At 40.0% G+C, this 16,616-nt stretch overlaps 2 protein-coding genes across 2 annotated transcripts in view; one reads left to right on the forward strand and one right to left on the reverse strand.

Annotated features, from left to right (window-relative positions):
- LOC138367869 (uncharacterized) overlaps positions 1 to 16,616 on the forward strand; it is a 501,322-nt gene that overhangs the window by 398,386 nt on the left and 86,320 nt on the right.
- LOC138367867 (uncharacterized) lies at positions 11,462 to 16,595 on the reverse strand. Its single transcript, XM_069329914.1, has 2 exons — positions 12,162 to 16,595; positions 11,462 to 11,665 (listed from the first exon to the last, which is right to left on the reverse strand). The coding sequence occupies exon 1, from the start codon at positions 16,585 to 16,587 to the stop codon at positions 13,225 to 13,227; it is 3,363 nt and encodes a 1,120-aa protein (XP_069186015.1). The 5' UTR covers positions 16,588 to 16,595; the 3' UTR covers positions 11,462 to 11,665; positions 12,162 to 13,224.

The raw sequence follows: 16,616 nt of genomic DNA on the forward strand, positions 1-16,616 counted from the left end.
CTGTGATGAGTTGTTGTGAGGTAATATTGTGTTTGTAAGCAACAGAATGGGTGAGAGGCGGAGAGAGGCTGTGAAGGAGAGCTGTGGCGAGATGCCGAGATGGGCTGAGAGATAGAGAGAAGCTGGGAGGCACATAGGAACTGGGAGGCAGACAGGGGCTGACAGGTAGATAGGGGCTGAGTCAGAGTGTGGTTGAGAGTAAGGAAGGGGCTGAGAGGTAGAGGCAGGGCTGGGGTGAGGGGCAGGGGCACACACAGAGGGAAAGATGTGTGTGTGTGTGTGTGTGTGTAAACCTTTTTATTGATGCTGTGTTGTTCATATACAAAAGTATCAATAGAATATATATATATGTGTATATATATTATATATATATATATATATATATATATATATATACATATATATATATTATATATATATATATATATATATATATATATATATATATATATATATATATATATATATATATATATACACATATATATATAGTGACCTTATGTTTCTTTCTCCTGATTTTCCTGGAAACATGTGAGGTGTGCTTGGAAACACACCTTCCCCCCCCCTCCCCTCTTTTGTTTCTCTAATACGTCCTGGATCCTGCGGTCTAAGAGAGGACTCCTCCTCCTCCTCCTCTTTTGGAACCTTTTGTAACACAACTGGAGTCTGCATTCTGTGTAGGAAACTGAATCCATCTCTGAATTCCCTTCTTGGAAACTTGTTTTCTTCTTTGATTTCTACTTTTGTTTGTTACTTAATAAATTCTGAGAATGACCTGAGGCTTGGGTGCAGAAGATGGTGCCCCTGTTGAGTTTAGTCAGCCTGACCCACGGTATCATTCACATCTTCGCCTCTAGCGCAGATTGTCTTGATCTGTGCAAATACAAATTTTCCCCAGAACGTTTAAACAGCAGACGAGATAAAAGTGACATTTTCCGAGGATATTATAAAGAACTTCAGCTTAGGTTACTTGAGCCTTACGAGGCTCTACCGCCATCTTCAGATAAAGTAAATTTGTGCTTAAAGTCACTTCTGTGCTGTGTGGCAGTTTAACAGCGAATGCGAGAGAGAGAGAGAGAGAGAGAAAGAGAGAGAGAGAGAGAGAGAGAGAGAGAGAGAGAGAGAGAGAGAGAGAGAGAGAGAGAGAGAGAGAGAGAGAGAGAGAGAGAGAGAGAGAGAGAGAGAGAGAGAGCGAGAGAGAGAGAGAGAGAGAGAGAGAGAGAGAGAGAGAGAGAGAGAGAGACAGAGAGAGCCAGAGAGAGACAGAGAGAGACAGAGAGAGAGAGAGAGAAGAGAGATAGATAGATAGAGAGAGAGAGAGAGAGAGAGAGAGAGAGAGAGAGAGAGAGAGAGAGAGAGAGAGAGAGAGAGAGAGAGAGAGAGAGAGAGAGAGAGAGAGAGAGACAGACAGACAGACAGACAGACAGACAGACAGACAGACAGACAGACAGACAGACAGACAGACAGACAGACAGACAGACAGACAGACAGACAGACGGACAGACAGAAACAGTGAGCCAGAGAGAAGGAACTAATCTACGAATGACACAAGAGAGATCAGCCCCTCTCGTTACTCCATCCAGTTGAAACATCACTCACTTCCAGGTGCCCATTGACCCAGGTGTTAATTCTTACTCTACACAAGCCCACGGGTGGGACAGGTATCCCGGTAACATTTGCATAATGACCGTACCGCATATTATAATCTACAGCACAATACGACTGTTTTCTCTAACCCTTGGAGACGGTCCGGGGGGCTTAATGGACGGTGGTGGCCATTTGGATATCGTTGGGATATTTGAAAGGAAAATTGGGTGTTGAAATGTGCAGCTTGAGGTTAATTGTGGGCTGCTGCGATCTTTCTGATGCTGCTGACCTGTGGTTAGGGACGCAGCAGACCTCAGGAGGAGGAGGAGAGACATTTGGAACTTCAGAACAAGAGGGGAGGTATTCCTAGTAAACACACAACATTAGTTATACTATTATTACTTTGATGCAACATTGCAATAACATTAATAGAAAAAGGTTGTGGTAACGTTGGATTATTATGGTTGGTATACTGTGCATGCATACACATTCAGAGATATTAATGCGTTGGATGAGGAATGCAGTAGGAGTCAAAATAAATACCTGTGCAATGGATGCGCTTAATTAATAAGAATGATCTGCATGATTGGTAGATGAATAAATTCTTCTAATTTGGAGGTTTTACGTAATTTAGAGTATTGAGTAAATCAAAATATTTAAAAAGTGTGCCGGAGAATCGTTAAAATCAATGGAGAATCAATTTCCACTGGGAGAATAATGGGTTTCTTCCCTCTGACATTAACTTGGGGGGAATATATGTACGGGGCGTGAGGTTTATTCAGTCATGAATAAGCGATAAGTTGTAAAGAGTGAAGAACGGATTCTTCGTCTTGACTGGCAGCCATTTCACTACGTTATTCAGCCATTATTTATTCCGTTCTAGTCAATACTGATCGCAGATTTCCTAACAATTTATCATACTTTTTCAATTTTTTCATTGACCTTTTCTTGGTGATTCATTCCAGTTTCCTTCGACGCATCTCATCGATTCCCCCATCTCTCGTCATTCACTATTCCCCCCCCCCTCCCTCAGTTCTTCATTGTTTCCCTCAGGTTCTTTATTGTTTCCCTTAGTTCTTCATCATCTACCTACCGTTCTCCCATCATTCCTATTGTTCCTATCTCACTCAGTCGTTCACCTTTTGTTCTACACTGTCCATCTTGCTGCCATGAGTTGATTACCTCCATCCATCAGTCCTGTCATCTATTTGCCTGTCTATCCCTGCAAAATTTGCATGACATTAATCAGAATTTTTCATCTTAAAAAAAAAACAAGAACCGGGAGGGATTTGCCTGGTCTGTGATAGTGAATCTCTCTGTCTCTCTCTCTCTCTCTCTCTCTCTCTCTCTCTCTCTCTCTCTCTCTCTCTCTCTCTCTCTCTCTCTCTCTCTCTCTCTCTCTCTCTCTCTCTCTCTCTCTCTCTCTATCAAAATCATCAGCAAGTACTAATACTAAAATAACACCCTCAACAACAATAACTCCATCATCTTCACAAATATAAAAACCATAAACAAACAAGTGTAACCCACTAATGACATAATCTCCAAAGGTGTTAATAAATACCCATGAATATCAACAAACATGAACCCATTACTAATAAGCACTTGCATGCATTAACCCCCACAAAAAAACATCCATTCCCTTTTGTTGTAATAAAAAATTAATATAATTTAAACAAACATATAGATAATTTTTTATTGGAGAAATAAACATAGTTTAAAAAATGTTTGTTAGATATTGCTGGTTTAACTCTTCTTGCCCCATCAGTTCCTTGTGTGTGTGTTTTTTCACGTCAATATTGTTTAAAACACCTTAATTACATCTCTATGTTTTCTATCATACTAGAACAGGTTCGTTTGAAACGATAGTTTATTGACAGCATTCGTTGAGCTTAAGCCACGTTATGATCAGCTTGCAAATTTCTAAGAACTTTATAACTGTGAATTTTTAGAACTATGGCTGTCTATTTTGAAAACGCAGTAACTGTAAATTTAGATAACTCTTTAACTGTAAATTTAGATAACTCTTTAACTGTAAATTTACATAACTCTTCAACTGTAAATTTAGATAACTCTTTAACTGTAAATTTACATAACTCTTTAACAGTAAATTTAGATAACTCTTTAACTGTAAATTTAGATAACTCTTTAACTGTAAATTTACATAACTCTTTAACAGTAAATTTAGATAACTCATTAACTGTAAATTTAGATAACACTTTAACTGTAAATTTAGATAACTCTTTTAACTGTAAATTTAGAAAAGTCTATGACTGTAGAGTTTACAGAAGTCATTTAACTTCAGAAGTCATTTAGAGAAGACTGTAGTATTTAGAGAAGTCATTTAACTTTGATTTAGAGAATTCTATTAACCTAGATTTAAAGAACTTTACAACAGTATATTTCAGGAACACTACAACTACTGATTTAGAGATTTCTGCAACAATAAATTTAGAGAGGTTATCTTGAGGTTATCTTGAGATGATTTCGGGGCTTAGCGTCCCCGCGGCCCGGTCCTCGACTAGGCCTCCTTTTTGTTACACACACCCAGGAAGCAGCCCGTAGCAGCTGTCTGACTCCCAGATACCTATTTACTGCTAGGTGAAACGGGCATCAGGGTGAGAGAAACATTTTGCCTATTTGTCCCCGCCTCCACCGGGGATCGAACCCGGAACATCAGGACTACGAATCCGAAGCGCTGTCCACCCAGCTGTCAGGCGCCCTGTCAGAGCACTACAACAATAAATTTAACGAACTCTACAACTGATAGTTTAGTAAACTTTACAAGAGTAAATTAAGATAACTTTACAATAGATAACTTTAACCGAATTCAGATACTCCATTCTGGATGACTTTGATTTGCAACTGTAATGCAAATTTGTTTTTTTTCTGAGGGATTGCACAACATATCCGCTAGGTTCTCTGAACTCGTTACAATGTAATGGCCGTACCATAAGTCTGGTTCTTATTCGGTTACGATGAGATGAACCTAACATGCATATGGAAGTTAGTCCGTTACAACAAAATGGAGATATCATATATCCGGCTTTTTATCTGTCACAGTGAAATGATTATATCATACATCCGGCACTTAATCTGTTACAGTGAAATGACTATACCATACATCCGGCTTTTAATATGTTACAGTGAAATGACTATATCATACATCCGGCTCTTAATCTGTTACGGTGAAATTACTATATCATACATCCGGAGTTATTTTTCGAAGATGGGTTGAGTGGCTCAACATACTTTATATAGCACATTATTGCTAGCCTAAGACTGTAGACTGTAGACTGTAGATTGTAGACTTTAGAGTGTAAAGTGTCGACTGTAGATTGTAGACTGTATGTCGTACCAGTGGTACTTGTGTGACGTCAGAGGAGCCTGGCGAAGATCAGTGGTGGGCGTGGTTTGGCGAGGATGACGTCAGTGGTAGGCGGGTCTTAGCACGGATGAAGTCAGTGAAGGAGGGATTGTATCTTAGACGACGTCACCAGCACTTGATACGCGATTCACAACATCAGAGGCTCGCGGGGCGTGATTCTGATGCCACCTAGGGTGGGCGGGGCGTGAATCTGATGGCATCACAGGTAGGCTGGGCGTGACTCTGATGACGTCAAGGGGGGGGGCCGGCCCGGGGCGTGGGTGATGTCAGCTGAGTGATGATCTCCCCTGGGTGGCTGACAGCACCCCTCACTCACACAGGCGTGCCCGGCTTCGCGGGAATAACATGATGATAACCCCTGATAACATAGGGGGCGGGGAGGGAACAGTAGGGAAGGAGAGGGAGAGAAGCTGGGAGAGTGAGAAAGGGAGAGTGAAAGGGAGAGTAAGGGGAGGGAGAGGCGAAAGCGTAGAGGAAAAGGAGCTCGAGGTGAATGATAAAGAGGAAAGAGTGGGTGAAAATCGTAAGATATGGATAATGAGTCAGAGAGAGAGAGAGAGAGAGAGAGAGAGAGAGAGAGAGAGAGAGAGAGAGAGAGAGAGAGAGAGAGTGATAGATAGATAGAGAGAGAGAGAGAGAGAGAGAGAGAGAGAGAGAGAGAGAGAGAGAGAGAGAGAGAGAGAGAGAGAGAGAGTGATAGATAGATAGAGAGAGAGAGAGAGAGAGAGAGAGAGAGAGAGAGAGAGAGAGAGAGAGAGAGAGAGAGAGAGAGAGAGAGAGATAGAGAGAGAGAGAGAGAGAGAGAGAGAGAGAGAGAGAGAGAGAGAGAGAGAGAGAGAGAGAGAGAGAGAGAGAGAGAGAGAGAGAGGGAGAGAGAGAGAGAGAGAGAGAGAGAGAGAGGGAGAGAGAGAGAGAGAGAGAGAGAGAGAGAGAGAGAGAGAGAGAGAGAGAGAGAGAGAGAGAGAGAGAGAGAGAGAGAGAGAGAGAGATAGAGAGAGATAGAGAGAGAGAGAGAGAGAGAGAGAGAGAGAGAGAGAGAGAGAGAGAGAGAGAGAGAGAGAAAGAGAGAGAGAGAGAGAGGGAGGGAGAGAGAGAGAGAGAGAGAGAGAGAGAGAGAGAGAGAGAGAGAGAGAGAGAGAGAGAGAGAGAGAGAGAGGGAGGGAGAGAGAGAGAGAGAGGGAGAGAGAGAGAGAGAGAGAGAGACAGACAGACAGACAGACAGACAGACAGAGAAATACAAACAACGACAGGTGACCAACAGTTTTCCCCGAAGCCCACACGCTTTAATCCTTTTAATCATCAGGTTAATCTGATGATTGACCATCAGGTTATATATATATATATATATATATATATATATATATATATATATATATATATATATATATATATATATATATATGTATATATATATGTATATATATATATATATGTATATATATATATATATATATATATATATATATATATATATATATATATATATATATATATATATATATGTCGTACCTAGTAGCCAGAACGCACTTCTCAGCCTACTATGCAAGGCCCGATTTGCCTAATAAGCCAAGTTTTCCTGAATTAATATATTTTCGCTAATTTTTTTCTTATGAAATGATAAAGCTACCCATTTCATTATGTATGAGGTAATTTTTTTTAATTGGGGTTAAAATTAACTTAGATATATAACCGAACCTAACCAACCCTACCTAACCTAACCTAACCTATCTTTATGGGTTAGGTTAGGTACCCGAAAAAGTTAGGTTAGGTTAGGTTAGGTAGGTTAGGTAGTCGAAAAACAATTAATTCATGAAAACTTGGCTTATTAGGCAAATTGGGCCTTGCATAGTAGGCTGACAAGTGCGTTCTGGCTACTAGGTACGACATATATATATATATATATATATATATATATATATATATATATATATATATATATATATATATATATATATATATATATATATCCTGTGTTTATGGTCTTTCTGACGGCCAGAGCTAATGTCTCATCTCCCTCGGCCTTCACGGCGCAGATGCTGACGGGTGGCACCGTAGCTAACATGTCTACTCAATCCTCAGCGAGCCACAAAGGCTCCATAAGGTGTATGTCCTCAAAGATTCTGTGTGACGAAGAGTCTTAAAGGTTCCACACGGTGAGTCTTCTTAAAAGGTTCCGCGCTGGATCTTCTCCAACTCACAATTCTGGTTCACCGTCTTACGCTGTTAGACAATATTGTAGACAAGCCATCATTTATGAGAGGAAAAGTTAATGTGTTGAGGCTATGCCACACACGCAGCCCTCCAACATACAAGACTTGTGGCTGGTCTGTGTGTGTGTAGTCTTCGATGTTCCAAATTGTATTCTCCTCATTTAGCTTCACCTCAAGTCTCTCCCTTAAGAATATACTACCGATATCACCTGAAGTAATCGCAGTTATGGAACGCATTGTGAAGCACAGAACAAACAACTAGCTACATTTTCTTGCGTTGGTAGACGCGAATGTCTACCAGATAACTCACTCAACTACCGCTCCGTCTCGTAAAGTCTTTTAAAAGTAGACACTTGACTCTAAATCCATATAAACCTCTACCTGTCCACCCAAGACAAAATATCGTAAATGCAAATAAAATCCGGTCCCACGATGCATGAGGGTGTGGTCGCCCTTAAACAATAACATCCATCTACGCGCTATCGAGTTACAACAGAGATGTCCAACGTCTGAAGTAAATGTGCTCCATGGAAGGATATTGGAACTTGCCAAGACGTTCATTGAGCCTTGTCTACTTGTAGCAACAATAGGTCCATTGACCATCCCTGCTCCTGTTGTTCCTCCACATCCAGACACTCCTTCCTCCCGTCGTTATTCTTGTGGGCACAGGGGGGCAATTAAGGCATATAAATCTACCCATAATGCGCTGCAATAAAACTCTTATTCTCTGTTGATCTTCCCGCCATATTCCCTTATAATCGTGCGGTTGGCAGAAGGGGTGGGAGGAGAAGGAAAATATATCGTACTGTTAGCAGGGCTAGAGTCATTTATTATGGTTCCAGTGAGTGTGTACGCCAGTGTACACGACACCTGCGGAGGGGCGCTACGGTCTTTGAATATAGGATAACGTAGAGTATACCAACTTGCGCATGCGGCCCAAATCAGCGCAAGAGCACTTCGAAAATACTCAAATCAGTGGAAACAACACTCAGAATGGGGCGAAAAACACATTTGTAATACCCAAAAGAGCACACGGACAAATATATTATGAAAAACGAAACACTGACAGTTATTTAAGTGTAATAGCGCCGTTTTAGGCAATATCTACAACTCTTGCGCTTTTTCAAGTCATATCCAATTATTTCAGCGCTGTAATGGCCTTATATAAGACCCGATATAGTGCACGAAAGCTTGGATATGGCCCAAAACAGCGCAAATACACAAGGACAAAGTGTCTTTGCGCTGTTATAAATGACTGGGGGTAGGAGTGCCACCAGTTTTTTGAAGGAACTGGGTTCTAGGCTAATTGAAACAACACAGAGACCCTAGAGCTGCCAGCTTCCTTTTCCAGCCCCTCAGTGTGACGATACAGAGGGAAAAGGCACATACTGCTTTCAGGGTTCCTGTCCGCCATCTGAGGAGCTGGAGGAACTCGACAACTTATGATAATCATCTTTGTACCCAACATGTAACTCCTCTTTCGTAACACAGTTTAAATAAAACAAACATATATGTGTATATAAAAAATAATGGAGTGGTAGGAGAAGAAAATATTAAAGTATTTATTGAGAATCCACAAGGTCTTCTCTGAATACTCCTTATTTTCTTCTCGGAGGCTATGGGTCCCCACATTTGCACCTGAGGTGGTACCCTCTAACTCTTTTATATATATATATATATATATATATATATATATATATATATATATATATATATATATATCACTAAGAACTCTTTGACCCGGCCAGGATTCGAACCCATGCCGTCCAGGATCACCCCTAAACGTACACAGTACCGTGACCACCGCACCAATGATCGTCTAGACGATCATTGGTGCGGTGGTCACGGTACTGTGTACGTTTAGGGGTGATCCTGGACGGCATGGGTTCGAATCCTGGCCGGGTCAAAGAGTTCTTAGTGATATATGGCTTGCGCGTTCATGCAGCTTTCTCATATATATATATATATATATATATATATATATATATATATATATATATATATATATATATATTCACTAAAAAATCTTCCGATTTTTTTTTAATGAAGAGTGTGTCTCCAAGCTGCTGGCAATATCTTATTGATTCTTAAAAAAATCCAAGTACCTGTTGAATGAACTATTTTTACATTGAACGCAATAATTAAACTAACTAAAATGTCTTTTCGAATCGTTTCCCTTATGAGTTATCATTCCTGAATGTTGGAACTTTTATATGTCCTGAATACTAATAAACCCCCTTAAGCAGGGTGGAGACATTTCCCGTTCAGGTGTGACTGCTAGCTCAATTACCTCCCTCTCCTTCCCCCCTCCCTTTCTCTCTCTCTCTCTCTCTCTCTCTCTCTCTCTCTGCTTAAGCTCAGACGAGGGATCATTAGGAATTGTGCTGATCTTCCTAATGAAACTGCAAGCGGCGAAGAACTGCTATCCTACATCAGCCCTTCAGAAGTTGGAGCCTATTAACTGATCTATTTAATGACCTTATTGTTAGCTTCTCTCTCTTTCTCTCTTTCTCTCTCTCTCTCTCTCTCTCTCTCTCTCTCTCTCTCTCTCTCTCTCTCTCTCTCTCTCTCTCTCTCTCTCTCTCTCTCTCTCCACTCTCTTCTCTCTCTCTCTCTCTCTCTCTCTCTCTCTCTCTCTCTCTCTCTCTCTCTCTCTCTCTCTCTCTCTCTCTCTCTCTCTCTCCCCAATATAGATTGATAACCTATCTCTCCCCCCTCCTAATCCACACCTCTAAACATGTCAAGAATATTGGAACTGTTATTGACATGTCTATTAGGATCTTGCTTCAAGTAAAAGGTTTTTGAGACTCCTAGACGTTGCCGGATTTTCATTTGAATGATTTCTGATTGATTTAAGGAGAGTCTTCGATTATGTTCAGACGTATTGTTTTTATTTTCTGAAGTAGTTTGTGCTTCCGAGATAAATGGAGCCAATAGACAGAGAATAGATTCTCTAACGATACCTTCCAGAACATTCGATTAGTTTTAGATGAATTCTGAATCTGAAGGAGTTGCTACGGGGTCTTCCATCTCTCATTTCTTTTCCTTTTGCTTCTTTCTCTCCTTCATTTCATTTGCATTCTATCTCCCGCTTCTTCTCCCTCCACCATTCCTGTGCATTCTTGAATGTACAGGAATGTACATTATTCCCTGACAGATGTTATAACTCTCACGGTTAATTAGATCGACAGTGTCCTGTCCATGGTCATTTCCCTCTATATTTTTTGGTCACATCCATTCTTTAAGGTTCCTCTCTCTGTATTTTGTCTTGTGGTTTTCTCATTCATTTACTATCTCAACATTTTCTCATTTTCTCTCTATCCCTGTCTCCCTTTCTTCCTACAATATTATCTCCCTCTCTTTCTTCATTAATCCCTCCATTATATTTTTCTTTCCTGTCTCTATTTTCCATTCCTGCTGTCTACGTGTACTCCTTTCTGCATTCATCCCTCCATTTCGCATCGCATCTATCTTTCTCATATCTCTTTCCCCTTTTCCTTCGTTCCATCACCGTACGTCCCTCACTTTTGTTTATTCCCTCTCTTCTTTCCATCCTCCTTCCACTTCTCCTTCTTCCTTCCTCCTTTCATTTTTCCTTTCTTCCTTCCTCCTTCCGTTTCTCTTACCTTCCTCCTTTTCTGCGCCCCTTTCCTGCAGATGCACCTTGTTGTGGTTGATGTATAACGAGTACGGAGGCGAGGCTCGCCCAATAATGATTCCTGTTCCATTGTGCTCCGTCGCGCTCCTTCCCTATTATTTAAATAACAAAAACTCGACCTATTGTCTTTCTCTGCCTGTTAAATATCACACTGAGATCCCACAGCTATTGGGACTTACACGAGAGTGGATAATGTTCTTGATTCCATTCTCTATAGATGACTTGATCGTACTTGGAAGAGGTTTGATTCTCTACAATGGGATCCGATTAAAGAAAATTTGTAATGGTACCTATAGTTCCATATTTTGCTTTTGTAGTTTAAGTATTCATTTATATTCTATTCGGTCGTTAAGGGATGCGACTCTTAATAAAAACTGTATCATAAAGTGAACTTTGATTTCATATAATGGAATCCGAGTTAAGCAGATTTTCAGGGGGGGTAATTGTTATTTTGTAGTTGAATGAGAATATGTCACATAGGAATATATTTCAGCAATCGATACAACTCCATAAACATTATAGGTTGTGAGATTACAGCGATGCATTAAACTGTAAACACCTCATGCTCTCTTCAGCCATAGTAAGAGATTACAAACCTTATTGTGACCTCACATTTGTGGGAAAAACCTGCTGGGATTGATATAAGAGGAGACTACCAGGGACTTGTACTGAACTAAATTAAAAATTTACTGTCTGCAAATTAATTCAACTAAAATCTCTAGCTAGGGTTGTAAATCCTAGATCCTCTTTTCCTAATGACAAACTGTGGGCTGTAAGGGACAGGTGGGGTGAATGACTATGTTGATAGAAGTTCCAATCCACCTGTAGACAGGGATCTCACATCAGCTTGTATTTTATACAAGGATAAGATTTGATAAATTCAGTTATCTGACTGAACACTGGCTCTGTTTAAATCAGAGATTTAAACATACATAGTCTAACCTAGTACCATAACTTAACAGCCAATATGTACTTATACTATAAACAACAAATTAAATTGTAAAAGTATAATAAATGACCTTAAATGTAGTCTAAATACTGTCAAGTACTAGAAATTATATTCAATTAAATGAACTTATATGATAACTTAAAAATTAACTAAGCAAACAATTGATAACTTAATTTATATATTCAAATATATATGCAGACATATTCAATTTATATGATACAGTTAGCTTGAGTGAATCTCTTCCCACGCTATGGACACTTGTGAGGTTTTTACTTATTGAGGCTGAATTCTTTTCTGACAGAATGGACACTCATGAGGTTCAGTGCTTGGATAAGATTCACAGCTACACTACAATTTTAATAAACTTACTGAAATGTGAGGCTTAGCCTCGCTTTTTAACCAACAGACAGATTTATAGGATATTAAAGTTACACAAGCATACAATTGGCCAATCATACACTAAATAACCTTCAATATACTTCTCTGCCAGTCGGGGTGCCTGTCTGACAAGTTTGCCAGACTGATTAACTCTCTTGTCGAGTTTAGGCACGATATTTTGCTACAGCGTTGCTGTATGATGATCTGGTAGCGTTGCTACGTGATTATCCTGCAGTTGCAGAAGAATGATTCGAGATAAAAGTTTATGAATGAAGGTGGAGGAAACCGTGTCACTGATCTCCACTATACACTCTATTTTATGTGAATGTTCACGGATTTTCCTTGTAGATATTGTCCAGGTACTCCCCCAGTTCTAGAGAGTATTCACTGGCGATAAAAATGTTAGATAAGGTGTCCTTGAGCTGGTAATGTTCGCTAAGGATCAGTCACTTGTTCACTCATTTGTAAACAAACGCGGAGTGCCGCGAGGCATCGTCGTGGGCGCTTCTCGCCCCCCATCGCCCTGCCATGCTCTCTGAGCACGGTAGCCTTCAATGAATATTGATTGATTATTTTTACAGTCTAGACTTATTATTGAAATAAGATGTGATTATAATATAATTAGATATAAGATTTAAAGATTATAAGTAGTATTTGAAAGTACCACTGAATCTTATTAAGGATTCGATTTTTAATCCTACCGGATGTTGAATCAATGTTCCAATAGTTTTTTAATTAAGAAGTCCTTCTAGAAGCTTCTGGATCCTTGAAAGATCATGTACAAAGTCACGTAGGCATCAAAAGGGCCCCTGTTGCGTACGTGTTCATGGTGCCATTGTCATCCAGGACCAAGCTATAATGAATTTTTCATGATTCTAATATGATTTTTGATACGATTTAGATATGATTTTGATATGATTTAGATATGATATAGAAATTATACATTTCTTAGATGATTATTAGATATGGTGGGTAAAAATTTCCCACATCTTCCAGAGGGAGAGAACTGGCACAGAGTCCAATACTTAGGACAATAGTAACCATATGTATTTATTTACTCTCCATTGGATTGATAATACAAGTGCAAATTTTGCTTGCACTTTTGTGCTGCTGTCCGTTGTGGACGATTGTGTCTGTTAGGAGTCTGTGGGTCTTGTGGAGTTAGAGTGTCTTGAGGTCTCTCAGGATCTAACTGCAGCTGGCTCACTGATTCCATGTGGATGAGTTTGTCCAATGTCTTCAGGGAAGTTGTTCCTTTAGACAGGATTTTGACTATTCTCAAAATCCCCTGACTATCTGGATGGACTGAGACAACTTTACCTAATGGCCAGTCAGCCCTAGGGCCATCACTGTCTACCAAGACAATATCGCCAGATTGGAGATTAGATATATTATGTGGGACATTGGCCCCATAGTGATGTTCTCGTAGAGATGTAAGATATTCTTTTGTCCAAACATCATTCCATTTTTGGATTATGCTGGACAGATGCTTATACCCCTGAACCAACTCGCTCTGACCCACATATGAGGGATCTCTGATCTCATCATCCACTAGAGATGGTACTGGAGTCAGAAGTCTTCCATACATTAGGTGGGCAGGACTTAATGGCTCATGTTGAGTAGGATCCTCAGACAAGTAAGTCAACGGCCGGTTATTCACCCTTGATTCTATTTCCGTGATTACTGTCTGGAGTTCTTGAAGATTGATTTTCTGACGGTGTAGAGATTTTCTCAAGGATCTTTTTACAGTTCCTATTAACCGTTCATAAAATCCTCCGTGCCATGGGGCTCTCGGAGGGATAAATTTCCATCTGCAATGACGCTGTTCCAGTGTGGAAGTAACTGCAGGATGGGAACAGATTTCCCGTAGACATGCTTCTCCAGCTACCAAGTTTGCTCCATTATCTGAAATCATCAGCTTAGGGCATGATCGGCGTGCTGCGAATCTGCGGAAAGCTTGAATAAATGATTGAGCAGTCATATCGGGTGTTACCTCTAGATGTACTGCCCTGGTGGTAGCACAGGTGAACAGACAGATGTATGCCTTGATAGGTTGCTTATCTGCAGTCCCTGTTAGATATATTGCTCCTGTATAATCTACTCCTGTCGTTTCGAAAGGTTGTAGATGGACCACTCGTTCCTTTGGCAGGGGTGGTGGCCCTGGATAAGAGCAAGTTCTTGCATCGTACCTTCGGCATATCATGCAATTCTTCAAGATTGATTTGACTGACTGTCTTCCCTGAGGAATCCAGTACTTCTGTCTGATTTGTGTGAGTGTATCTAACACTCCTCCATGTTTGATGATTTGTTGATGTGTATGCAACACAATCAACCTTGTGATCCAATGATTTTTTGGTAAAAGCCATGGATGCACGGTATCTAGATTGATATCTGCGTGTTTAAGTCTCCCTCCACAACGCAGAATGTTGTGATTTTCTTGGTCTATCCACAGACCGAGATTGTGTTTTAACTTATGAGGAAGATTTTCATAGTTATTCCCATAAGTTTCTCTCTGGGCTTGTCTTACCCAATAGATAAGTGCATCAGGAAAAGTGTATTTTATACCTTTTTTCCTGAGATAATGAAACACGTTCTGTGTTACATTGATTAATTTGATGAGCGAGGAGTAACGAGTACAATCCAAGACTGATATTTGAGCTTGCTGCCTGGTGGTAGTTATGGTTTGTGTCGTAATGACGTGTGGCTTTTGTTCAGGCCAACTACCATTCACTAACCATCGAGGCCCATGAAACCAAATATCTGCCTTTGCAAACTGTTTAAATGTCATACCTCTTGATAAGAGATCAGCTGGATTATCCTTTGTTGGTACATGCAACAATTGAAAGCCTGCGGAAATTTCTTTAATTTCCGAGACGCGATTTTTTACATATGGAGTTGGACAGTTGTCGTTTCGTACCCATTGTAAGACAGCTTCATTGTCAGACCATATAATGACATCTTTGATGTTCATGGTAGACAAGACTTGTTTGATATGTACTGCTAAGCGTGTGCCAGTTAACAGTGCTGTTAGTTCCATCTGAGGCAAAGTTCTCTTTTTTAATGGAGCGACTCTGGCCTTAGAGGTGATAAGATATGATTGATTAGAAGTCACTAAGTAAGCACAAGCTCCAAAAGCTTTGGCTGACGAGTCTGCGAATACATGTAGTGATACTTCTTCATTTTCCTCGACTATGTGTCTCGGAAAGATTATCTTTTCAACTAAAGTTTGTTCTTGAGCCACTTCCATCCAAGCTTTTTGTAACTGGATTGGTAGTGGATCATCCCAACCAACCTTAGCCTTCCATGCTTCTTGCACCAATAAACGCCACTTGATAGTCAAAGGATTTAGTAGACCCAGTGGGTCGAATACTTTGCTAACTTGTGAAAGCAAATCCCTTTTTGTAGTGATGTTGTAATTTACTGGCACAGATTTGATCGATATTGTGTCCGAGATTAAATCCCAATCCATACCTAACACCTTTTGTGATTCTGGTACGTGATATTCAGGGTAATCTCTTGCTATTTGATTATTCAATGTTGCATTATTAGAGGCCCAAGATTGTAGTGGCATGTTGGCACCTTGTAGCTCCTTGTTGGCCTCTTGATATAATTGTAACAGTTCAGTAGTACTGTTAACTGTCCCTTGAAAATTATCTACATATAGATTTTGACTGATTTCAGTCTTACAGGGACTTGATGATTTCTTCAGATGAGTATCTAGAGTTGCTTGCAACAGAAATGGACTGCTTGTCGCGCCGAAAAGAACTGAAGAGAATCTGAAAGTCACTACAGGACTATTGACATCTTCTGGGTTCTCTACCCATAGAAACTTAGTGAAGTCTCTATCTTCTTCCTGCAAGCCAACTCTTAGAAAGGCCTTACTTATATCTGCTGAATACGCATATTTGTTAAGTCTAAACTTCAACAGTATGTCATACAATTTCTGAGTTAGACTAGGACCTGTTTGCAAACAATCATTTAGACTGGTTCCTTGGGGTCCAGATTTAGAGCTACAATTAAAAACTATCCGTAAAGGAGTTGTTTTTGATTCTCTCTTTACAGCCATGTGTGGTAAAAAATGGCCTATTTGCTTATTGTCATCTTTCACGACTTCGATGAATTTATTCTTTAATTGTTGAGCAATAATCTCATGATAGAGTTTTAAATGCTCAGGCCTTTTTCTTAGCTTTGCTAGTTGCGATTTAAATTGACTATAAGCCATGTGATAATTGGTAGGTAAGGTTTTATGGTTGATTTTCCATGGTAGCCTTACCCAGTACTGTCCATCATAGTACTGTACAGTTTCCAAGTACTGATTGTATGCACAGACATCATCAGGACTTGGTTGTTCAGGAATTATTCCTATGGCATCAAGTTCCCACAATTGAGGTACAGATTCTAATCCATCATCAATCATGTGGGGGATTTTAAGTGGTGACTGTTCTT

This window comes from Procambarus clarkii, chromosome 23 (genome assembly GCF_040958095.1).
Source record: "Procambarus clarkii isolate CNS0578487 chromosome 23, FALCON_Pclarkii_2.0, whole genome shotgun sequence".
Taxonomy (NCBI): Eukaryota; Metazoa; Arthropoda; class Malacostraca; order Decapoda; family Cambaridae; genus Procambarus; species Procambarus clarkii.

Excerpts from the sequence above, each read along its gene's own strand:
- LOC138367867 (XM_069329914.1), bottom strand. The coding sequence starts at position 16,587 with ATGATTGATGATGGATTAGAATCTGTACCTCAATTGTGGGAACTTGAT.